The sequence below is a fragment of the Lipophrys pholis genome (assembly GCF_963383615.2).
Source record: "Lipophrys pholis genome assembly, chromosome: 6".
In the NCBI taxonomy this organism is placed as follows: Eukaryota; Metazoa; Chordata; class Actinopteri; order Blenniiformes; family Blenniidae; genus Lipophrys; species Lipophrys pholis.
The window spans coordinates 15,259,947-15,285,372 of NC_137629.1; the positions used below are offsets into that span (position 1 = coordinate 15,259,947).

The 25,426-nt window shown below is 41.3% G+C and overlaps 1 protein-coding gene across 1 annotated transcript; it reads left to right on the plus strand.

Moving 5' to 3' along the window:
• Positions 1-682: 682 nt before the first annotated feature.
• slitrk4 (SLIT and NTRK-like family, member 4) lies at positions 683-3,298 on the plus strand (the record flags this gene model as incomplete). Its single annotated transcript, XM_080466320.1, has 1 exon — positions 683-3,298. The coding sequence occupies exon 1, from the start codon at positions 722-724 to the stop codon at positions 3,296-3,298; it is 2,577 nt and encodes an 858-aa protein (XP_080322446.1). The 5' UTR covers positions 683-721.
• Between the last annotated feature and the right edge of the window lie 22,128 nt (positions 3,299-25,426).

A 25,426-nucleotide genomic window follows, 5' to 3' on the forward strand; every position in this document is an offset into this window, starting at 1 on the left:
GGTATGTTTTGAATATGCCAAAAGAGACGGGAGAGAATCTGATCTTGCAGCCTCCTTTGACGGCTTTAAGGGCGACGCTTCAACGCTTTGGGTGTGAGGATTGAAATGCATAGATGTGCAGCAGTTTTCAGGGAAGGAGTGTTTCCTTGGAGCGTGTGGTACTTTTTTCTCTCTCTCTCTCTTCCTGCAGTACTGAATGATCTGCATCAAACATTGTGCTGTCAGGAGGGGGGAAAAAAGCCTTGTGTCAATGCCAAAGCCACTCACAGCAGTGTTTCTATTGGAAAAGTGCAATAATTAGAGAAGTGTAAAGCTGTATGAAGGTTCTTTTTTTTAATCAAAATTAAGACTGGATTTTGATGGTTTGCATTCTGTGTGTGTGTGTGTGTGTGTGTGTGTGTGTGTGTGTGTGTGTGTGTGTGTGTGTGTGTGTGTGTGTGTGTGTGTGTGTGTGTGTGTGTGTGTGTGTGTGTGTGTGTCGTCTTTCACATCCGTATGTCTGCGCGCGCGTGTGTGTGTGTGTGTGTGTGTGTGTGTGTGTGTGTGTGTGTGTGTGTGTGTGTGTGTGTGTGTGTGTGTGTGTGTGTGTGTGTGTGTGTGTGTGTGTGTGTGTGTGTGTGTGTGTGTGTGTGTGACTGTTGCTGCATGCGCCCGTCTCTTTTTTGTCTCCTCTCCAAAGGTTACTAAATGGTTTTCTGGGGGAGGACATCTAACCGGCGAGATGCTGCTCGTACTCCTGCTGGCAGCCTTTTCTGCTTCCATCACTGGCTCCTTCTCCTCCTCCATGTCGGACGGACCCCCGGTGGTGGACCCGTCCACGCTGGACCTGATGGCCGAGACCTGCGCCGCCTGCTCCTGCATGTCGGTGGAGAATGTGCTGTATGTCAACTGCGAGAAGGTCACCGTCTACCGGCCCACGCAGCTCATCCCTCCGGCGTCGTCGCTGTACCACCTCAACTTCCAGAACAACTTCTTAATCATACTCTACCCGAACTCGTTCCTCAACTTCACCCACGCTGTGTCACTGCAGCTGGGGAACAATAAACTGCAAAACATAGAGGGTGGAGCGTTCATGGGGATGAGCGCGCTGAAGCAGCTGCACCTTAACAATAATGAGTTGAAGGTGCTGCGGGCAGACACTTTCCAAGGCATAGAAAACTTGGAGTACCTTCAGGCTGACTACAACCTCATTAAATACATTGAAAAAGGAGCATTTAACAAACTGCACAAGCTCAAAGTGCTGATCTTGAATGACAATCTCATTCAGGCACTTCCAGACAACATATTTCGCTTTGCCTCACTTACACACCTGGATATAAGAGGGAACAGGATCCAGAAGCTTCCGTATTTGGGGGTTCTGGAGCACATTGGGCGCATTGTAGAGCTACAGCTGGACGACAACCCTTGGAATTGTACTTGTGACTTAGCGCCTCTCAAGGCATGGCTTGAAAACATGCCCTATAATATTTTTATTGGCGAGGCCATATGTGAAACGCCGAGTGACCTGTACGGGAGGCTCCTGAAAGAGACCAACAAACAGGAGCTTTGTCCAATGGGAACAGGAAGCGATTTCGACGTTAAGATGCCCCCGGCGCTGCCTGATGGCGGGCCCTCCAACATGTCCCCAACCACAGTGGCGCCCCTCGCCACAAAATCGCCAAAAACTACGGACTCTTCTAAGATTTATGGTAACGGCATCGTGGCTGGTTTACCCCCTTTTGGAAGAAATAGCCAGATTGTTTCTTTTCAAACACGGACCCCTCCATTGTTGTGCCCACAGCCCTGTAGCTGTAAAGCCCACCCCTCTGACTTTGGCATTAGCGTCAGCTGTCAGGAGAGGAATGTAAAAAACTTAGCCGATCTCATTCCCAAACCCCCGAATGCCAAGAAGCTTCATCTGAGTGGGAATTACATCCGTGACATAAGCCCGAGTGATTTCCAAGGTTTCGAGGGTTTAGATTTGCTACATCTGGGCAGCAATCAAATCGTCACGGTGCAAAAAGGTGTGTTTGCCAACCTCACCAATCTGAGGAGACTTTATCTGAACGGAAACCAGCTTGAACAGTTACATCCAGAGATGTTCTTGGGCCTCGCAAATCTACAGTACCTATATTTGGAATACAATGCCATAAAGGAAATCTTAGCGGGCACGTTTGACTCCATGCCGAACCTTCAACTCCTGTATCTCAACAACAATGTCCTGCGGAGTCTACCTGCTTATGTTTTTGCTGGTGTCTCCTTGGCTAGGCTGAATCTGAAAAACAACCACTTCATGACTCTGCCAGTGAGTGGTGTCTTAGACCAGCTGCGGTCATTGACCCAGATAGACCTGGAAGGGAATCCGTGGGAGTGTACCTGCGATCTGGTCGCCCTCAAACTCTGGCTGGAAAAGCTAAGTGATGGAGTGGCTGCCAGAGAGGTGAAATGTGCCTCCCCAGTGCAGTTCTCCAACATTGAACTCCGCCTCCTAAAAAATGAGATTCTGTGTCCTAAGCTTGCCAGACCCCCATTTATCCTGACTAGCGCCACCCCTATTTTAACCTCAGTGTCGCCTGCCGGAGTTGGCAAAGCACCGCCGGGAGGGCCTGTGCCTCTCTCAATTATGATCCTAAGCATCCTTGTAGTGCTTATCCTCACTGTGTTTGTGGCCTTCTGCCTTTTAGTATTTGTCCTGAGGAGAAATAAAAAGCCAGTGGGCAGGCAGGAGGGGCTGGGGAACCAGGAGTGTGGCTCCATGTCGCTGCAGCTCCGCCGGCACAGCCACAAATCTGGCAAAAAAGGCTCCATACCAGGGGACGACCTGGGAGGCGAGACCTTCATCCCCCAGACCATCGAGCACATCGGCAAGAGCCACACCTGCGGGATTGGACGCTCCTCGGACATGGACGCCGGCTTCAAGTTCGCCGACTCGCAGAGGCAGAAGATCATCCTGCGGAACTGCGCCGACAAAGACAAGGACTCGCTCTCCACGCTCTCCACGCTGGAGCGCAACAAGCGGCTCAGCACCATCGACGAACTGGAGGAGTTCCTCCCACACCGCGAGCCCAGCATGTTCATCCACAACTTTCTGGACAGCAAGAGAGATTTCAACAGTATAGGGATGGGCGGGTACGAAATCCGCTACCCGGAGAAGTCGCTGGATAGAAAGATGAAGAAGTCGTCGCTGATAGGCGGGAACCACAGTAAGATTGTGGTGGAGCAGAGGAAAAGTGAGTATTACGAGCTGAAAGCCAAGCTCCAAGGGACGCCTGATTACCTGCAGGTGCTCGAGGAGCAGACTGCACTGAGTAAAATGTAGGGATTGTTGTGTGTCATCTTTGTGCATTGATTACGCTCATGACAAAGTCCAACACACACACACACACACATTCACGCACACACACACACACACACGGAGGCAGACAGACAGCCAAACACATCTGCCTTTCTCTGTTTTTTTTTTTTAGTTCCTCACATTCAACCCCCCCCCCCCCCCCCCTCCACCCTCTAGATCTGTTGCCCACTTTCTTCAGTTATCTCCCTCTGCAGCCACACACACACACACACACACACACACACACACACACACACACACACACACACACACACACACACACACACACACACACACACACACACACACACACACACACACACACATCAATGCAAAAAAGTGCCTTCTGGAAATCCTTAATGACCAATGCAGAGATGGACAAAATGGCTCCACACTACAAAGCTATTACTAGAATCAGCGTGGATGTATTTCACAGTCAAAGACCTTTTTTTTTTTTTTTTCCGGGCTGTGGGATTATTCATGTTTCACATTTACCCGCAGGACATCCTCAAAAGCAAACCAGACAGACAGTTGTAGTAATTTTTTTCTTTTCTTTTTGCTGCTATTGAAATGGGTACTTATCAATTTCCCTTGTTCCACCCCCCCCCCCCCCCCCCCCCCCCCAACCAAATCCAATTCTCTTGAAAACAGTGCTCGTGAATATACCTTGCTGTCTTCAGCCCTACTTTTTTTTTTTTTTTAGAACACACACACACACACAAAAGAAAAAATGGAGGGGAGCATTTGTTCTCTTTTTTTTCCCCACGCTGGAAAATATCCACAATTGGTACTTTCTGGGATGAGATTAGCAGAAACCAGTGACTCAATGGATGCTACTTTGCTTTTTATTAGCTTTTTTTCCTTTTGGTCATTTTGCAGAGGATGTGTGTTTGTTCTCGGTGGATGCGCTCTCTCTCTCTCTCTCTCTCTCTCTCTCACTCTCTCTTTCTCTCTCTCTCTCTGGAGTCGGCCGCAGACTCTCTGCCATCTTGTCTGGATTACGCATAGTGGCAGCACACCTGCCCTTCTTTTCTTCCCCCCGGAGGCTGGGGAGAATCAGAGGCAACAGCAAAACTGAAGGGAGGGGAAGTGTTGGGGAAATGATTTCATGACTTGTTTTCTTTGTGTAAAGAGCCATGTTAAATATAGTGTCTTCTGAATGGAGTTGTGTTTCCTCTTCAAGAAATTGCTACTTAAGGGTAACTGTACGTTTTGGGGGTGGGGGGGGTGAAAATCTAACGGCACATACACTGTCAGAGGACATTGTTTCTGAAAAATGGAAAAATGACAAAAAAAACAACAACAAACGAACAAGGAAACCCAAGGATTACTAAGAAAAGGAAAAAAAATGAAAAAAAAAACTATTACAAAAGCTGCTTGCCATGTAAGCGTAACCTGGAATTTATTTTGTAAGTCTTACATTATTTGTATCTGTGGGACTGGTTTGTAAATTACAAGGAGAGACTCACTCATGCTGTACCGAGGGAGCGTCGTCATCAAGAGACTACCGAGCCAGAGTCCATCCGACTAATAATAGAATTCGATTGGTGACCCCCCCCCCCACCCGACCCCTCCCCTCCCCCCAACCCCCTCGTCAGCTCTCAATTCGTAGTAAAGACAAAGTTTAAGGACATAGTTAATTTATTTTTCTATGCAGGATTATTTAAAGAGTTATTGGTATTATTTAAAACAAACAAAAAAAAAAGAGTATCACACAAATGAAGGACTTGGCAGAAAGATGCACTAGAAGTTAATTCAGGCCACCAGAAGTGACAATTCAAGTTTTGTTTTTTTTTTCTTTAATTTGATTTCATCGATATTTTTACCTCGACCCGCGGGACAAGAAGGGTTGTGAAATGTGATCTGTGACGTTTCCTCATTTCCTTTTTCCTTTTAAGTTTGAAATCGTGCGGCGCGACGACGAGCCGAGGGCCTGACTATCTGGAGTCTGTGCTGTTTTCAAAAAGCGTTTCTTTTCCTTATTCTTCTATCCGCCCACGGTATCTTGTAAAAGGTTTCTTATTAACATTATGCAACCAAAATAAATGTGCATTAAACTTGATATGTTTCTGGAAATTGTTGGGGTGGGGAGGGATTTTTTTGTTTTGTTTTCACAGGAAAAGAAAAAATATATATATATACCCCAAAATTGTTCCATCTATACAAATTCACATCGTACAAAACACCATGTGCAATAGTAGTTTAAAAATGCTGAGTCATGATGGCTTCGAATTGTTTAATTTATTTAGTTGGAGATTATGTTGTCAAGGCAAATATTTCTTTAATTTCTTTTCTTTCTTTTTTTTTTTTAAATCAGCTTAACTCTATTGGGTCCTTATATCGGGAAAAAAAAAAAATGTTAAGTTAAATTTATGAGTGTTTATTGACATTGCAAATGACTAGAATGTATCTTGGAAAGTATAATAAATACAGTTTTCTATCGGTCAACAATCTCCTGTATACTGGTTAATTTTCTCTTGTATAATCATGTTGAAATCAAAAAGGTATTAAAATCAGCACCTGTTTGCACTGTGTCCCCACTATTTCTTTTTAGCTTCGGTCGCCTACGGCAACGTTCCTACGGCAACGTTCCCAACTCCGCTTTGTTTCTGGGTTGCCATTGCTTGTTCGGCCTCCCCCACTGTACGTACTGCGATTCAGGCTGTCCTGCGCTGTTCGGGTGTCAGAATCGTTGTACTTGTCGTGTAAATGTGCCAGTGCTGCACTGCCTTCTGGGTGTAATGTACGGGGCTGTTGATTTGGATGAAAACGCGGAGGGACGTTTGGGAAAACGTCGCCCTGGCTCGATGTGGACGCGCCTTTACTTTGACTCCGACGGAAATAGGCGAGTTTTAAAGCGAAAATTGCACTGTGGTGCTTTTCCTTGGACGTCCCTTATCGCCCTTCTGTTTTACCCCGGGCCGTATCAGTGGCAGGGATCAAGGGTTCATCTGTTTTTAGGCGCCCATCAAACATTCATGGCTCGTTTCTATATTTGGGGTTAAATATTCACAGATTTCCCTTTTCCGTGTTAACCCAACCTTTTCTTCTTTCTTTTTGCTTTTGGGAAAGCGAGTAGGAGAAGAGTATGACTCATTCAGAAGCCGGAGAATTGTCCTCATTAATTATTAATACCCTTGGCAGTTATGAACTAAAAAAAAAAGGGTGGTGGGTAGAGAGGTGGAGAGACGTGGGGGTATGAATCTGATACGTCCGCTCACACTATACTCCCCATCTTTACTTTCCTTCGCCGCCATTGTTTCCATCAAACAGCGAGATTTTCTTCAAAATGAACGACTTGAGATTTACCGACAAAAGATCCGGTGACTCAGTTCCTGGATCATTTTTTCTCAGTTGCTTCAGTTGCATTACTCCACAGCAGAGAAACATTATCATTTAACCTACTAATGCAAGAAAAGAAGAAAAAAAAGTGTGTTTTTTTCTTTTTTTTCTCACTCTCCGATCCTGTTATCATCCCACCTGCTGCAGAGACAGTTATGCAATTGTGTCCAATGTGAACTGCAGAAATCATCCCGGCTGTGTCTCGCCTCTGATGGGGGGGTTTTCTCAGTGCATGTTCAATTGAAAGGAGGGGTTTAAAAGAGAAGGGGGGGGGGGGGGGGGGTTGGACTGCTAGTATAGCCTCACTGGGATGGGATTGTGGCCTGAATGGAGTACCGGAATTAACCACAAGGGGCAGCGCATGCTCAGAACCCAGCAGAGTGAAGGAAGAGGGACTGAAGGATGTCTGAGGAGAGGATCTTCCTCCTCGGGTTCCACATTTCTATCTGATTATCTTGTGAATCAGAATTGAATTTAAATCAAAATAAAAGTTGTAACTGCAGTTTTTAATCTTGGTGATGATTCTTTTTACATCCAGTATTTAATAACTACTGCAAACAGTCGGTCACAGGCGAATGATAAACCGTATTATGAATAATAATTTTTGTTTTAACAAGGAAGAAAATGAAAGTTCTGTTAAATTTCTCCCAAAACCATTTCAAGCCATTAAAACAATATTCTTCTACAAGTCAAAGAAATGTGAATAAAGGATAAATGTGTTTGACTTAAATAAACGGTGAATCATTCATATAGATTTCTTAATCATAAACTGAAGTACTACTTTTTTGTTTTCATTCCCTAAAATGTGATGCTTTTCCTGTATTTTAAATATCAATCGTCACTATTAGAGTTTAAACAAAGCTGGAAATTCTGTGGATTGTATGTGATGAGTGTTATGTTATTTTTGGTTTGATGCACACGTATTACAGATTAAACAGTTTTTTGGTACGTTTGAAAAGTCTCCACCTTCCCTGCTGGATTGCATCAATGCTACTTTTCATCATCCGACTCAAAATGAAATTTAAATGAAAGTTTCTGCTGTAGTGGACTAAATGTTTTGCGTGTATTATGAAGGTTTTATATTAGGAGTGAAAATGTTTGCAACATTTCATCTCAGCCAGCCTTTAGTCTTAGTCAAAATCTGCCATTCGATAGTGTTTCCCGTGTTGACGTTGGATGGAAGGTGTGGACTGTTTGAAGCCTCAGAACATTATTCTCTGGCTGTAATGAAATCTCACCTCAAACACTGTTGAAACACACACCTGTCCCAACTTTTGTGAAATCTACCGAAGCTTGGAAACTTGATTTTTTTTGTCAACTGGGATTTTTACTGTTTGAAATGTATTTTGTTGCATTGTCAAAGAATTTTAGGGTTTCAATGACCTGATCTTTGTATTCTGTTAAAAACTTGTCAATCTACAAAACTTTCTGGGTATTTAGTTCAAATATGTAATTTCTTTCAGAATTTCCCACCAAATTTCCACGCCTAATGGGAAACCAATGTTCTACATTGTGTATTGTATTGTATGTCAGGCCCTTAAATGTTTAGTTCAGGGGTGTGAAACATAAGGCCCATCGGCCAAAACCGACCTGCAAGAGGCTCCAATCTTGTCCACCAAACCTAAATGCTAAGAAAACTTAGATTTGAAACAAAACTGAGACCAGAGGTATCGGTGATAGAAGACAGCAAACACACATTAGCCTCAAAATCGTGCCGTCAGGGTGAATTTGTAAAAACATACATAACTGCTGTAGGAGAAGTTTTCTTTACATTTCACGGTATTTTGCACTAGAATGTTTTATTAAAATAAGTTTTATGTTAGATATTGTAGTCATTTTTGATTGTATTTGTTTGGTTTTGTATTCATGTATTCGCTTCGCAACAGCCCACCCAAGATGAAATTGGGCAGTTTGACACCACGACTTTGAAATGATCAAATATGCTTTACTATATATATATTTTACATTCGTATAATGACCTTTGCAGATTATATACAAACCTATGACATATTTCACATTTAAAATGAGACGTTGTCTATGGATCCCAACAGACGTTAAGGATCATATTTAATAATGCAACAAGAAATCAAGGATTCAAGACATATACGTACATAGGTTCAAGCCTATAGCTGTTGCATTTTGCCTGTTTTTACAAACTCACCCTGACAGCATGGTCTAAGGCATCATGATGGCGGCATCGCTGATGTCTCAGATCTGGTCTCGATGTCGTGTCCGCTACGCCGAAGAAATTGGTTTAAAAATAATTCTCAGTGTTCACCCGTTCACCTGATCCAGTACAGCTATAGTTTTACTCCCAGCCTGCTTGATATATAGCCTACTCTACTTTTTGGATAGTTGTCTGAAAGTTTCCACCTTAGATGATCAGGTTATCTTTGTGGGTCTTTTCTTTTAAGACGGTCTCCAAACAACGGCTTTGTCTCACCGAGTGTTAATGGTTGTGAACAATATATGTTTCTTTGGGTCGCAGATGCCGTCTGTGACTCATTTCCCACTGGGTTTCTCTTCGTGTCTTGTACAACTCTTTGCACTTTATGTAAATTATTTGTTCTGGGGTAGGGAATGTTGAATATTTTCCCCTCAACTTTTTCGTCACTAATTCATTCCTTCCATTCCTGTTTTCTATTTTAAATGAACAGAAGCAGCGTGTCAGCACTGCTGAGGAGATACCGCGCTCTCGCTTCTCTTCTCTGCAGTGTAAATTGGTGCACTGTTACACAAATGTCAGTTCTTTTTTTTTTTTTATGCTTTTTAAGTTTGCTCAGTCTGTGTTGTGCTTACAGAATAAGGGGGGAAATATGCAAGGTTTTCACAGCATCGGATTTCTGTGCTCACTAATAATATGGAAACAAATACAATAAAAAATATACAGCTTTTATAATTCAAAACTAATGTACAAAATGGGTAAATTTCTCATTTTTACACTATTATAATACAAATTGTTGACCTAATAATACCAAATGTCTACTTAGAAGTGTGATGTTTGTACTTGGTGAACTGATTTTTATTTTTTTCTTTAAATCAAAAGTGCAGTGATTCACTTTGCCTCGTGTTGTACAATCCTCCAAAACCACCGATATCAGGGGTATCAAACATGAGACCAATGGGCCAAACAGGCCCACAATGGCCTCCAATCTGACCAAACCACCAAGAACACATTGAGTTTTTAACAAATTTATTAACAGTAGCGGACACAACAAAACACTGTGTCCGGAGCTGAGATATTGGTGATGCTGCCACGAAAGCAGCTCATTAGGTTGAGCTTGTCAAAACATGCATATTACAACAGCCATAGTGGACGTTTTATAGACATTTCACTGTATTTTGAGCTAAAAGGTTTCACTGAAATTCACTTAATGTTGACAATGTAGTCATTTTGTGTACTAATTCTTTAGTTTTTGCCAAAATATCGTTAGTTTCAACACGTATGCTGTGCGCCACAACAAAGAAAGGTTTTCGAGTTAAAATTTCAAGTTTATTATAGCACTATGTTACCAGTCCGGCTCACTCAACACATAACTGGGCTGCATGTGGCACCTTAACTCAAATGTGTTTCAGAGGCCTGTTCCATATAGCCACATAACTACACATATCAAATGTATGCAGTTTTTGAGACCAAAGTTATTTGACTATTAGGAGAAAAACTGCTTGGTATATAATAGATGTGAAATTCGAAATAATCATGTATTGTGCCATTATACCATTCAAATTTGAAGTTTTTCTTTGCTGTAGCGCAGAGTACATGTGATGAAAATGTCTATATTGTCACAAAACCAAACAATTACTACCACAAATGAGTACAATCTCAACATCAAGACAATTTCAGTGAAACCTTCTGGTCTAAAGTACAGTGACATGTTCAAAAAAAACTCCTATAACTGTCGCATTATACGTACAGTGGGCGGGCCTAAATTATAGTAAGTTCATTTTATTTCAACGATCCGCCATACCAGAAAATAACAGTCCTACTGACGCCATCAGACCGATCAGTAAATAAGATAATTAGACTTTGTCGCAATGAGCATCGTACAAAAGTCATTACCCAGTTGTACTGTGAGAAATGTAGAAGTGAGTACTGTATTTATATCTGTCGGCATCACCACTCGGTTTACTCTGTATGTTTCTTTACATGACTCATGAATCCCCCGGCATGGTGTGAAAATGCAATGGTAATTTATGCAGGCTGGTTTGCATTAGTTTGCACTTCATTATCTTTGTGCAACATTGGATTCTGTGTGAATATGACCCAAAAATGAGCTCCATTGACTGTGCAGGCGGGGGAAAGCAATACAAGCTTTTTCTTATTTAAACAGCAATGAGAAGATTAAGTTTAAGAGAAAATGGCAGCAGCAGGTTTTGTGGCATGACAAATAAAAACAATTTGAAATAAATGGGCCAAAACAATGGAGAAAAACACATTAAAATTTGTCTGCAATAATAGCCTCAATGGTCTGGCCGGCAGGTTAAAGAGGATTAAACAACAGTTCAAATATTTGCCACAAAATTGTGTTTGACCACTGAAATTTCATATAATTAGGTTCACTTTGTTATCAAACTAATTCCATTTCGGTCATATTTGCTTTAATTACCACCTTATTGAATAATGGAAAGGCGGTGAAGGAGTGGTGGCCCGTGTCCGCCGAATGACAACAATGTGCGCACGAACGGTAAGCGGGACGTTTTTTTGGCATCTGCGGCGGTCAGGCGGCCGTTCGAGACGGGATGAAAAGGGATGGCATCTCCCCCGGTTACCTCAAATTACTCACTGCATCCCCAACGAGAGGGAAACAAAGCCTCTCCCTCCCCACCAGCTGCCTCATTAAACGCCGACAAATCCACCGGCGCGGCCCTGTTGTAAGCTCGCTTGGCTGCCATTTTCAGACCGTTTAGTGACATTCATAGAAGCCGATTGCTTGAAATCTCCCCTTACCCGAGGTCGGCAAAGACAACAACCGGACTGGAGTCGTGTCGCGCGTTTTTTTTTCTCCTGCTTTTGGCACAGTACAATTTGTATGTTGTCATTACTTCCCCCGAGGTTATGAAACTTAAGTCAATGTGCAAACTTTCCAAACAGGCAGGACGTATTTTCACAAAGCAGCACCAGCAAAGTCGAATGCATTCAAATTCTCTTAATTCTCCTCCGGGGTCTATTTGGCCACTGTGTCCACGGCATTAAAATAATTTCATTTCTCTTTCAGGTTCTGTCCTTTGAAAGCAACTTCTTTTTTTTTTTTCTTTTTTTTTTGTCACCAGTCTGGTGTGAGGAGGATAATGAGTTCCTGAACGAAATGAGATATCCACCTTCTACAGATGTGACACCCACTCTCCCAGAATAATTGGGTGAACTTAAAATGGAACGCAACTCTGTGATTGTGTTAATGTTGTGTGTGTCTAACACCGGAACTTGTCTGTTCTTCTTCAGAACCGATTCAAGTTTTCACACAGTGTCCACCAGGGGTCTCAAACTAATTTTAGTTCAGGGTCCACAGTTTAGTGAAGGAATCCAACAGAATGGAAGCAACATTTTTTTTAAAAACCCCAAACATGCACTGTTCAAGCTCAAAGACAAATCAATGCCTTCTTAAAGATGACCCACAAAAAAGTAAAAATTTTATGACGTAATAATATTTTTCATAATCCCTTCACATTGAAAACATAAACATACGTTTTTAATTACTGATGTTTTGGATTGGCAGCATTTTGCAGCCTCCGCCATGCCACTTTCACTCAAGTACACCCACACAAACAATACGCAAAGGCTATGCGTTGGTGCGAACCACTTTTGTGCCGTCCCTCTGATGTCCTCTGGTGTTATGGACATGAACGTCTTCACAGCACACACACAATCCTGACCCGTGACATGAAGGGACAGTGTCGAGGCTACATGCTGCCCTGTACGTACTGTAGATGCAGTGGTCTACTGAAGCCGTCACACGTTGATGCTGATGCTACATCATCAGTCGGATTACTAGATCTTCCCACAGCTTCACTGGTCTCACGGTCAACATCACTGCTGTGCGAGCTATTCTTACTAGAACAATGGCAGAATATAAATGACAAAAAGACGTTGAGTCTATGAAAAAAATCGACGTTCAGTGTCTTATTTTCAATTGTTCTCCAGATCTGACCGAACAGTTTTACCCCCTGATGATTTCTTTGAAACTCTTTTTTTTACATTGTCTTTTCTGTTTTTCTGCAAAAACTACACTTTTTTATTTCTTTCTTTTTGTGTATACATGGTAAAATGTGGATCTACTGTCACTCAAGGGTCAAAAACACTGTGACGATACAAACTGATGGTTGGTTGGTGGAGTCACAGGGAAATCAACCTCAAAAGTTCAAGAAGAACGACAATGTTGTTGGTTATGGGTTAATCTTGTCTCGACCTTGAAAATGGCAGCAAGGTGTTTTCAAGATGTCTTCCTTGATAAAACCAAGTTTTGATTTATAAACGTGATGTGGCTGACGCCTCCTGAATCGATCACTTACATCGGGTGTCCCAGTATACACAAATTCATTTCAACACAATTCAGTTTTATTTGTATAGCGCCAAATACAACACAGTGATCTCAAGGCACTGAGAAAAAATGAGCAAGCATGGAAAAGAAAAAAAGAAAAACCTCCCTTTGAAAAGGAACAAACCTTTATGGAGCCAGGCTCAGAGGTGGAGAATTCCTGCTGTTCTTCTTGGGGTGAGGGGTTAAAGGAGAGAGAAGGATTGGACAGACGGACAGATTGTGGGTAGTTGCTCACATCCTGCCGCAGAACTGTGGGAGAGCCATTTACTTTTTGGGGCTTTTAAAAAGATGTGCTTTAGTTCTGACCCAGCTGATTTGGGTGTAGATATCTCTGAATTTAACCAGAAAGTATTTTGTGGAATCCCTCGTGGTGCAAAACGCAACTGCAGAAAATTGTGTCTGTGCCTGAACTGTCATGTATTTGACAGAAGTTGTGGTGTACTGAACTGTCCATGTTATTCTTCACAACCCCAAACCATTGAAAGGTTTGTCAGCAGAATATTTTTTTTTCTTCTGTTTATTCAGCTTAGGATTCATAAAAAAAAAAAAAGTATCAAGGTACAGAGAAGTCCCGGCTGTGTCCATTTCAGCAGTTTTTGTGATATTTTGCAATTTCGTCGATCCATTGTAATCATCCAACTCTTTTTCCACGGAGAAAGCACTTTTGTTAGAACAAAAGGGGATAAACCAAATATAAACCTCGCCTTTCATTGCCTCAGAGGACTTATTTTTGAGGAACTCCGCGACTTGCAGAGAGAACTGCGCTTTCTTTCTCTACTACCAGCTAATTCTCCAAAGTTTGAAGCGTGTAATGTCCTCACACGGGGACGGGGACAACACAAAAGCCCGCTCAGCCTTGTGCTTTTTGGCATACGCGACGGAAGGTAATGGAGGCAAACAAATGGCGGTGCTGCTGCACCGAAACAAAGTTCCTACAGTATTCATTGGAAGCAGCATCTGATTTCCACTGCACGCTGTTCTATTTGCAGTTAATTCGAACCACTTAAATGACAAGATCACTCTGTGACTTTGCAAAGTCACTGTCAATTAAACTTCCCAGACAGATAGCGAATAGCCTTGGGGGTCTCCTTAAGGACATCTCGGAGCAGTTTCACCAACATTTGCGTTCCACAAATATTTATCTCCCTCGCTCTTTTTCTCAATTGTTGTAACTCATTTAACACATTGTTGTCCAGGGATATGAGGCTCAAATGAAATTAATTTGTTTTGGTTATGTTAAATGTTGTATACTGGTTGGGTCAGAAGTTGAAATACTCCAAAAAAAATAATTATATATATATATTTCACCTTGAAATACAAAACACAATTTATTTATTTTTTTAATATTAGCACAATCATTATAAAAGTTTATTGTACTGAGCTAGGTCAATTTTAGATCGAGAATGAAGGAATACAGTTGATCAATGGTTGACAATTCTGACAATATTTTCATGTCTTATGTGAAACAATGAATTTGTGTGATTATAGTTGCTTTTCTGTTGTAAAACCTAGACAAACACAGGAATATTCCTTAAATATTTTTATTTTTTTCATTTCAGCCGATCAGTTATATGCTCTAAATAGGTCATTTTATGAAGACCGGTTTTCTTGGCTCAGTTCAAAAGTGGATCAAACTATGAAGGTATTAAAAATGTATAGTGTGTAAGGGCTCAATAACAGTCATAGGATATGTGCTCGAAAAAATTTTGAAATTGGCATGCAGTATTGGAGGAAAACAGCTATATTCAATTATATAAAATAAGCTGCATATAGCTGTAGTGTCACTTTTTTTGACAGGAGAGGATATTCCAAAAGTACCCGTATGTTTTTTTGCTTTGTTTATTTTAATGTATTCATATACCATTCCCATGAGCTTAGCTTTAAAAGTAAACCATATTTTTTCGGTTCAAATCTGGATAAAACTATTGAGTCATTCCTCGCTGCTGAAACTGACTGAACCAAAAGGCCATTTAAAAAAGAGAAAACGTAAAACTTTAGTTGCATTTTGGACGTCCGTTTACATGACAACGGGGCGCAGGGTGTCTGAAAAGTTAACTTTTTCTAAAAAGCTCCCAAGGTGGAAGTTTTGGAAAACAATCCCACTCTGTCTCCATGGAAATGGAGGGAAATCCAATTTTTGTCTGTCCATACAAATGTTCATGTCCTTGCCCATGTTAATGTATAATACTATGTTATGCTAGTTCCCAGTGGATAGAAGTAAATTTTAAGCAATGATTTAAGCATTATATTTATATATCTTTTTTTTGTTTGTTTTTTTATTTAATTTAAATAACTAAATTTCCTCTTACTTAAGTAGCAGGCTTTGGTGTTGAAGCAGCTTAGATTTAATAAGTAAACTCAAGTATATCAGTGAAGCTGGTAAACATGCATTTTGACACTGATACTCATAAAGTGTTTACACTGAAAAAAAAAAATCTATCCTTTCTATCTATCCGCCAATGTTTTCATTGAATAAGTGTTATTGATGTCACCCGGTTGTTAAATATGAAGGAGTTTTGAATAGTTTAAGTGCTGCATTTGCGAATAAAGTCAGTCTACGAGGGCAGCTCGAAAATATTTTACCGCTAGATGGCTTGCTCTGTTTTTCAGCTCTTTTGGTAAATGTGGTTTTATTCCCGAAAATATACTTGAAAAGAGAAACATTAGTTCCAAAATATGCTCGAGGGAGCACGTATAACTTGGTGCTTTTAGCTACTTTAAGCCTCTCCAGCTCGAACTCATAGCCATTTTGAATCATCATATTTAAGCCACTGAAAGCCTTGAAAGTCATTAAAACCCTTGTAATTTGACAGACGAGCCTTGAAAATCATTATTAAACCAATTCATGCGAGCTGGGGAGAAGCTGTGGGTGTGAATCAGAGCGCGATGGGGGCTGTGATTAATGTGCAGCTGCTTCCTCTCTGCGCAAACCTACACCTGTTTCTATTTTATTACATTGATCTACGAGAGATCGATGAAGGCACGGGAACAATTGCAGACAAGTGGAGGAGACATACTTAGACCACTGGGACTACCTCTGGAGGTTAGCGCGCTTGTTTGTGTGCGTGGATGTTTTCCTCCGCTGGCATCCCAGAAGATCACATCAGAGGCTTTCCTTTTGCTCAGACGCTCACTAATCAATAGCTCAAATCCTACCGTTGCGTCCTCCAACATACAGCCCAGCAGCAATTAATGTTACAAAATGACATTAGATGAAATAGATGTAGTTTCCGCTGCTTGTTATCACTTCCTACTCCACGCAAGGTGCTGTGTCATGAACACGTTCGTTCTTTGGCTCCATTGTGACCTCTTCTCACACTTCCTCTGATGTAGTGGATTGTATGGATGATTATAGTGCATACATACAGTCGCGTACCATAGTACTTTCTTGGTATACTGCATATATTGCAATAGTATAATGGAGGGTAAGATGTTCTAACAACATGTTCTATATATAGTCATTTAAGAAGGGATATTACAGCTTAATATGATAGACCAGGGGTGTCAAATATAAGGCCAAAACTGGTCCACAAGGGCTTCAATCCGGCCAAACCACCAAACAAATGATAATAATAATTAAAAAAAAAAAAAACAATGATTTTTAAACATATTTCTTGAGCGTAGCGGACACAACACTGAGACCTGAGATGAAGTATTGGAGACGTTGCCATGAAAAGCGAGCGACTTCGTTGCTAGCAAACTAGCCTCAAAGCCAAAAACCGGCATAACGCGACACTTATTGGAAAAGATTCTTGGACATGCAGAACCACTTTGTATATCTCAGAGATATAACCTGGGAAAGGCAAAAATGCAATAGAACAAAAACTATGAGAAACTGTCTTGTGGGTTTTAAGAAGTTTTTTTAATGAAGGAAAATACTGCCGCCGTCATCTCTCTTTTTTTCTTCCCATCCTGCCAATCCGGCTTGTTTGCCCGTCTCTCTCTGTCTGTCCAAAGTTTCATTCCCTTGTCTCTTCTCTTTGCTGTACCTGCGCTGCATTATGATTCGTACAGTCTTTCCAGATACATTGTGATTGATTGGGCTTTCCAGCTAACTAATGAATTGGACCCTCAAGGACATGCAGCGGGCCAGCTTTGGCAATAATGTGGACTCTGCTGAAGGCAGCTCAAAGACTCCTGACACCACAGATTTAGCGCTTACAGCATTTATTTGGATTTGGCTTCAGCAGGGAGGAGTGTTTGAAGCGGTTTAATTTCTAAATAGAAACCAATTGCATTTCTGATACCACTCTCTGTATTGTCACCTCACGGCATCCTGTTATAATTATGTGGCAAATAGCTTATTTATACAGAGGTAGTGCACTCCTAAAACCTTTTCAAGGTAAAACAAACTGGACAAAATGTAAATTTTCTTGGCCATAAATCTTATATCAAAGTCTGTTTGTCTCAGTTTAAAAGGTGTCATATTCTTAAGGAACATACATTTGTGAGATGAGCAGCAGAGCTGAGTATTTTCCAAATCTTTTTCAATCCCAATGCCAAATGATGGAGTGCAGAGGAGAGGATGTCATCTCCTCTGTCCTCCATCTGGAAGGGAAAAAAACACATGTGCAGATCAGACAGCATCTGATAAATTAACTGGCCTCTCTTGGTCTCAGCACCCACCTGCATTGATGAGTCCGGTGGACTGTTGTGAGATCAACAACTTCATCCAGGATGTTGCGAAAAACAAAAGAGATCACTGTGGCCTTCAGGAAGAACCAGCCCAGTCACACTCATCCCACCTTAAGAAACTCCACCCTGGACCCAGTCTCTACAGTGTGGTGTGAGGACAGTGGAGCAAATCATTGGGAATTCACTTCCTCCCATCCAGGACATTGCAAAGAATGATGTCTGACAAGGGCCCAAAACATCAGCACCGACTCCTCCCACCTCCACCATGAGCTGTTCTTGCTGCTCGCCTCCGAGAGGAGGTTGTGCAGCCTTACGGAGCAGAACAGCCAGGTTCAACAAGTTTCTTTCTGCATGCCATAAGACTGCTGAAATGATAGTCTGGATGCCATTGTTGTTATTGTCCATCAACCTGTGCATGTGAGAAGAACTATTCACCATGACCGTGGTGCACATGTGCAGTTGCAGCGTTTCCAGAAAATGTGCATTTTCTCCCATTTCCATGAAAACAAAGTCGGAGCAATCAAACCAGGCTGGTGACAGAAGTACCAGGCTGTTGGTACGTTCTTTCACACACTTCTCTGCCTCCTGTTTGTTAATTGAATGCATTCATAATTTGCCACTATGCCTTGTTTATACAATCAACAATAAAAAGATATTAATAAAAGAGTCATCAGCAAAGAAAAGCTGTTTGGCAATGGCAGAAGTCATTTACATCCACAGCTATACGGATGCTGCTCATCACATAAATGCATCTTCTTTACAAATATGGTACCATTGAAGAGACTAATCGGGGTTTCCAGTAATATATGGTTTATTGATAAGATTAAAATGGATTTCTTGAAAGTGAAACGTTATCTTTTGTCTGCTCAGGTAAGGACACCAAAAAGCTGGAGTACGCCACCTGGATGTATTTGGGCAATAAATGGTTTTATCCAGTTTGGATGGCAAAAGTCTTCATTTTCCATGTAGGTCATTGTTGTGTAATCTTCTCGGACTATTTCCACATTAGCACTTTTATGAGATATATGAAGATCAGGTGATAATACCTTGATTCAAAAAGAAGAATCTCAGAAGTCTGCACACTTTGGCAAAATCTGCTTGATCAGTCAAGAAGAAATGGCACTTGTCTGAAAACTACACATCTTCCATATCACTTTCCTTACAGAAGATTTATTTGAAATTATTGAGGGATCGTCTGAAATGACTTGCCAGCATAAAAGACACCCAAAACCTTTCTTCTGAAGAGTTATTTTGGTATTGGCTTAATGACAACAAACATTTCAACGCTAAAGAGAACAGCAGCCTGTATTTCAAATGTTTCATTTAGACACTTTCTACGTGTTTCTACTTATTTCTCACCAGGTTCCAACTAATTGAACATAATCTGAAACCTCTCACAGCAATTTTATTCATTTCACAGCGCAATCGCTACGATTATTGTTTTGAAAAAAAGGCAATGAAAAAAAGAAAAAACAATTATATGTGCCATTTCTTTTTGTTATTGTTATTATTATTATCATCACTTTTGGTTCTGTACAGGAGAGTAACAAATATGTAGGAAAGAAAGAATGAGTTCCTTTGAACGTGCTTAAATGTCAGTGTGGAGGTATTACAAGAATAAAGTATTTCTATTCTATTCTATTCTATTCTATTCTATTCTATTCTATTCTATTCTATTCTATTTGCTGTAATGTTCAACACACCCAACTCCAGGGTATCACATTTCATTTAATGCTTGGCTTGCACTCCGTCCAATCACTCCACGACAGAACTCACAAATGCAAAAACCCTCATTTCATTATTAGTCGATGCGCCTGATGCCACTCATGGTGTTAGTTTTACTTAAGCGCTTGCAAAGCACAAGCAATTTGAAATCTATTGACTTGAGCGTGAACCTTAGGCTTCATACAGAATCTTCATGAGTCAGCCCCACTGTGGCTAAACGTGGTGAAAGCTACAGCTTTTTACTTGGTGATCCTTCTAATCCATCAGCCTGTGCTACTATGTGTTTGATACTATATACATGACCAATTTATATAGGCATTAATTGTGTAATGTGAGTATTTAAAGAGGACCTTTTGCGGTGTTTGGTATATTGGCTGGCACATTGTGGCCAGACAGTCACAAACAGCCACTTTGTTTGTAGCCATCAAGATGTTGGCGATTGGCTTGGTAATATTTCTAATTTGATTATTGCAGCTTATGAGTATTTAATGAGGATCTAAACCAGGCCCCAGCCTGTCCTCAGTGAATACACACGATTGAAATTAGCAAACAATCGAGGTTTTGCGGTCTCCTCCTCGCATAGCGGGGAGATGGGGGGGGTAACAGGACAAACAAGTGGGCTTACTGTGACCCGAAACGTAATCGAAATGAGCCAATTTAAATCCCCCGCTGTTGTCGCATATATCTTTCTGCGGACCGCCTGTTTTTATCCGGAGCGGCTGGAATACATCAAAGTATTTCCTGCATTCATCATCTGCCTCTATGTGTTTATCTCATTTGCAGAGCGCGAACTGAATCGGCACCTGCTGCGACGGTCGGTCGTGCAAAAAACAAACTGTGTGGGTTTGAAAACACTGTGAGGACTCGCTGTATTTCAGTCACTTTTAATGGAGCTTTCAGTGTGGGGCTCCCGAGCACATTTAGGCACCTGCATTATGACACATTGGGATTGATTGGTAAAATGTTGCAAAATGAATAACGCATCCAACAACTAATGCATTTCGAGGGTGTTTATTTCTTTTATTTTTTATTTTTTTATTTTATGTCGTTGAATAGCATGCAGGTTATGAATAGCAAGGGATCTACTGCAATGGTTTATGAATACGTAGAAAGTCACAAATGAATTGTTCGCAGTGATTTTAACAGACGGACTGGATTGAAATCTCGGGGTGGAATCGGTCAAACCTAAGTGAAACCGATTCCTTATGATTAATCATCCATCCATCAATCTGTGCGGACAATTTTACAGTCACCAATTAACCTTGCATGTGTTTGTGAATGAGCAAGTGAAATGTAGCCAATATAGGGCATAATTCAAGCCTTCCGAATAAGAAGAAAACACAGGTACATGGATCTTGTTCTTTGATTTGTGTTAATCTGTGGATAAGCACAACTTCTTCCAGCTCTTCTGGAAGGACCCCGAGCTATTCCCACGACAAACCAGAGATATAAGCTCTCCAGCAAGTCCTGGTCCAATGCTATTCCTCTGATTAACTGGTTTGGGGCTGGCGGGCTCGACAAGACAAGAACAGTTACTCCAGCGAGATCCCTGTGGTTACAGCAAGGACTTTCAAGAAACGTTCAATAGTCCTCTGAATCAGTTTTAGGTTGAATCTTCCTTCTCTGTTGCTCTCGATGCATGGCTGCCAGCATCATTCTGTTTGGGTTTGGTTATTATTAGTGCAGACCAGTTGAAAGCGGGATGGAGTCAATCATTATAGGGGCAGAGGTGGCCTACAGGGTAGAGAAGAGGACTTGGGCTCTGACCCTGGCAGGTTCAAATCCCACAGCGGCCATGTCACCACTGTGAACTCCTGAGCAAGAAGTCAAAAGCGCACCCAACCTATCCCGATGGGATCTCGAACAATTCTGATGGCAGAGAGGTCATAAGACCTCTCTTGATTGGATCGCTACAATACCATGTTGATATGGTTTGTCCGTCTCTGGAACTCCTGTGTCAGCTTGAGTATCTTACTCCTGGTAGGACCATCCATGCCGGACAGGTCGAACGGTAGAGACCAGTCAAAGACTGATCCCCTGGCCCTCCAGATTGTTCGGTGGGCTAAAAAGCAGTTGTGGGTGAGCAGAGGTACAAGATCTTATTAATGAACGTCAAACAGAAATGATTGTTCATTCCAGAATGTTAAACACTTCCAAATTTCTATGCATGTTTTTTTTTTTTTAAATCTGACCAAAATGGGTCAATAAAACAATAAAGCTTTAATGCAAATTAGTCCGTAGTTTATTTACTCTGACATTGTTTGTGAGGACGACAAGCAGCACTCTGAGATGTGTTATAATCTCAATGACTTAATGCTAAAGAATTTGGGAAAGTCTGCTTTCAGTCAACCATCAACAGAGGCAATGGCATTTGCATCATTTTCTCACTGGCCAATTAGGTCTTCATCACTGAATCTATTCAAAAGCAATGAGTTTTGAGGCTGGATGTGCAATTCAAAAACAAACGAGGAAAGATGTTGGAGATGCGTGATCACGCAAAGCTTGCATGCTAATGTAACTTTGTGAAAACGTTGTTGACTTTCATGAAAGCCCTGAAGCTCTGCACACCATCCGGCACGCCTCCATGTGAAGCAGCGCACTGTTCGGCGCTGGACGTGACGCGTTTGTCTTGAAGGCCAAGAAAGTGTGGCGAGGTCACATGTTGCCGGAAGGAAACACACTAAAGTGCTGCAAATTAAGCACGCAAGTCGTGGAACTGTGGACCTGTCTGACATTACTGATGATGTGACTAGGCATGTGGTGCAATGATTTCATGCGTCATTTGAAATCACTGTGGTCTATACATGCAACAATTCTCATTCAGTCATCACTGGCAAAATGAAAGTGACATAAAAGGTAAAACTGTGACATCAGGCTCTTCTTATTTCAAAAACTATAAAAATATTATTTTAGTCTTTTCTTGTTTTTTTTACAAGCTATTCATTTTACTGCTACTTTATTGGTACTTTTTAACTATCACTGTTATTGTTACACATACAGTACATATCATCCTCTCTCTGTCAGACCCCCTCGTACACACCCTGATACAGCTATTGCTATTTGAACTATCTTAGTCGTGGCAGTGTGGAGGCTATATAGTCGGCAGTGAGTGACAGACGCACACACAAAAGTTAGTAAATTATGATGCCATTCATATTAACATAAATGTACTGGCAAAAAATCATGTTTGTGTTGTGTACAGCAAAAAATGTAAATACTTCAGTAATATTGTGGCAGAAATATTCATTCCCCAAAGTGTTACCATTTCGTTCATGAGCATTAGGACACCAGACGGGTGACACAGAATTTGGAACTGATAATAGTTATGATTTATGCATTTAACCATCCGATTTAGAGTAAAACCTTAACTACGCACACTGTATTAGGCTAAGCTGGTACGGGTCAAACACATTGCTTCAGGACCCTCCATGTGAATGTGTCAGCTTCCAAAACCGTTCTTTTTTTCTCTTCTATTTATTTAAGAACTTTATTTATTGCTTTGTGTATCAATGTACAAACAAGAACAAACCACACCCGCCCCGCTCCCACTCCGAGGTCAGAAAAACAATTGAAAAAGATCCATATCCTTCACTCATATCAGATTTGTACTTTTTGTGCACGTTTATCGGTCACACCGTGTGGATGTACTGAAATAAACACACATACACGTAGTATAGTATGTAGAGAGTAGAAAGCCTAATGGTTTCATACAGTATGAAAGGCATATCAAATCAAATTGTATTTATAGAGCCATTTTGCCATGTGATGGAGCACAAAGTGCTTTACGTGTTAGAAATAAAACTCAATAAAAGTAAAAATAGAAAGACACGCACACACACACACACACACACACACACACACACACACACACACACACACACACACAATATTGCTTGGTGACGAATCCACCACAAACACCTGCATCTTCTGGCCTGCCAACAAGATCCGACCACCTTCTACTGTGAGAGTCACACATGGTGAAAACCAACTTGAGACATTGGAGTGGACAAAACATTGGCGTCGCTTTGTGAGATCATGAAGGAGACTGCGGTTCCTACCGTCTCTTTGGATTTCTATGACGGCGACTCTCAACTATAAAACTACCAAGTCCCAGGAGGATATGGACTGGGAGTCACGACACTCTGGAGGACCGGCATTGTTGTTGTTGCCCATCTACTCATTCATGTACAAAAGAACTATCTATTTTCTAAAAAGGGGCATTTTTCAGTAGTTCCGAGCACCGTTGTTGCGTAAACAGACACCCAAAACACAATGAAAGTTTTCACTTAACCTGTCAGGACATCTCAACAAGGGAGTCAACTTGTGAACAATCTCCAAAACATCCGAGTGTGACCATCAAACCTTTGTTGTGTTCTTGGGATGATGCTGATTTTTGCCTTTCAGGTCACAATATGCACTGCATCTGGGAAAACAGTCAGAACGAGTGGGACTGTGCTGCGCAGGGCAGTTCGCCTGCAGCGATGCTGCTTGCTGATGTATTCACTATGCCACCGACAGGCCTAATCTAGGTAGAGATCATAAAAGAGGATTTCTGTATCAAATGTGTAATGTGAAGGTTTTCATTGGTGGTGATATAACGCTGTATTTAACATGTACTATGTGGCTTGCTTGGAGGAGAACTGGCCTTCGCGCAGCACACAGACCCAGATAAACACCTGAAATAAACCCAAAGTGTGTGTGTGTGTGTGTGTGTGTGTGTGTGTGTGTGTGTGTGTGTGTGTGCGCGCGCTCCGGCAGTGTTTCATTAACTGCAGTGCTTTCATGCTCTCATATTACCAGTTTCCTCTCTCTCTCTCTCTCTCTCTCTCTCTCTCTCTCTCTCTCCCCTGCTTGCCAAGCCAGCCGGTGTTGACGAAGCACTAGCTGTTGAAAGAGAGAGTGTGTGTGTGTTTGTGTGTGTGTGTGTGTGTGTATGTGTGTGTGTGTGTGTGTGTGTGTGTGTGTGCTGTTGACAGAGCTGAGAGATTTAATTGACACCCACAGAGAGAATTATACAAGCTTCCAAATGCTCTCTCTTGTGTTTGTGTTTAATGCTTTTTTTCTGCATTCTTTTGCGTATGGCCACCCATGAAAGCAGCACACACGTGAACACTCCAACATGCATGGATTGTTTGTTTTGTTTTTTGTTTTTTTCATTGAGACAGGTCACTGTAGTCTGTCCTCTCCTCTCCTCTCCATCCCATCTTATTTTGTTTCTGTTCCCTCCGAGCCATAGCTCATCCTCTCATCTTATGACAATCCTTTTAATCTATTGTTTCTTTTTTTTTTGTTGTTTTTTTATTTTGCAGCAACACAAAAGCAAGGAATGACAATACATCCAGTAAGCTGTTATCTTTCTGCTATCTGCCTCTTGGAGTATCTTCTTACATACACAAATATTGTAGTAAAACAAAAAAAAAAATGTCATCATGTGTACGCGTATCTTAATTTGTGTATTCATATTGGTAGGTCTGTAATATTGCACATGTTTGTATGTTCATGTCAACCATTTGGTTGCACAAGCAGCTTCAAATGGGTCATTAAAATTTGTGAATGTGAGTTTACTTCTCTGGAAACTATGTCTGTTGGGTTTGTTTAATTAATTAACTTCTATTTTTTCACTTGTATTTATTTTGTTCTCTTTTTTAATTCTTTCTTCTTTACTTTTTTACTATATTGTAAACAGTGAATTTATTATTAATTCATGTGTATGCATTATGATTGAAAAAAAACCTCAATAAAACAACTGACAAAAACAATACGCGCGTAATATGTTCCTTGTACGCACACGACGGTCTGTGCTCTTCAATATTAGTATCTCCTTGATAAAAACTCTTTTCGACGGCAATAGTCTCCAGTGTTCGCCAGGATTTTG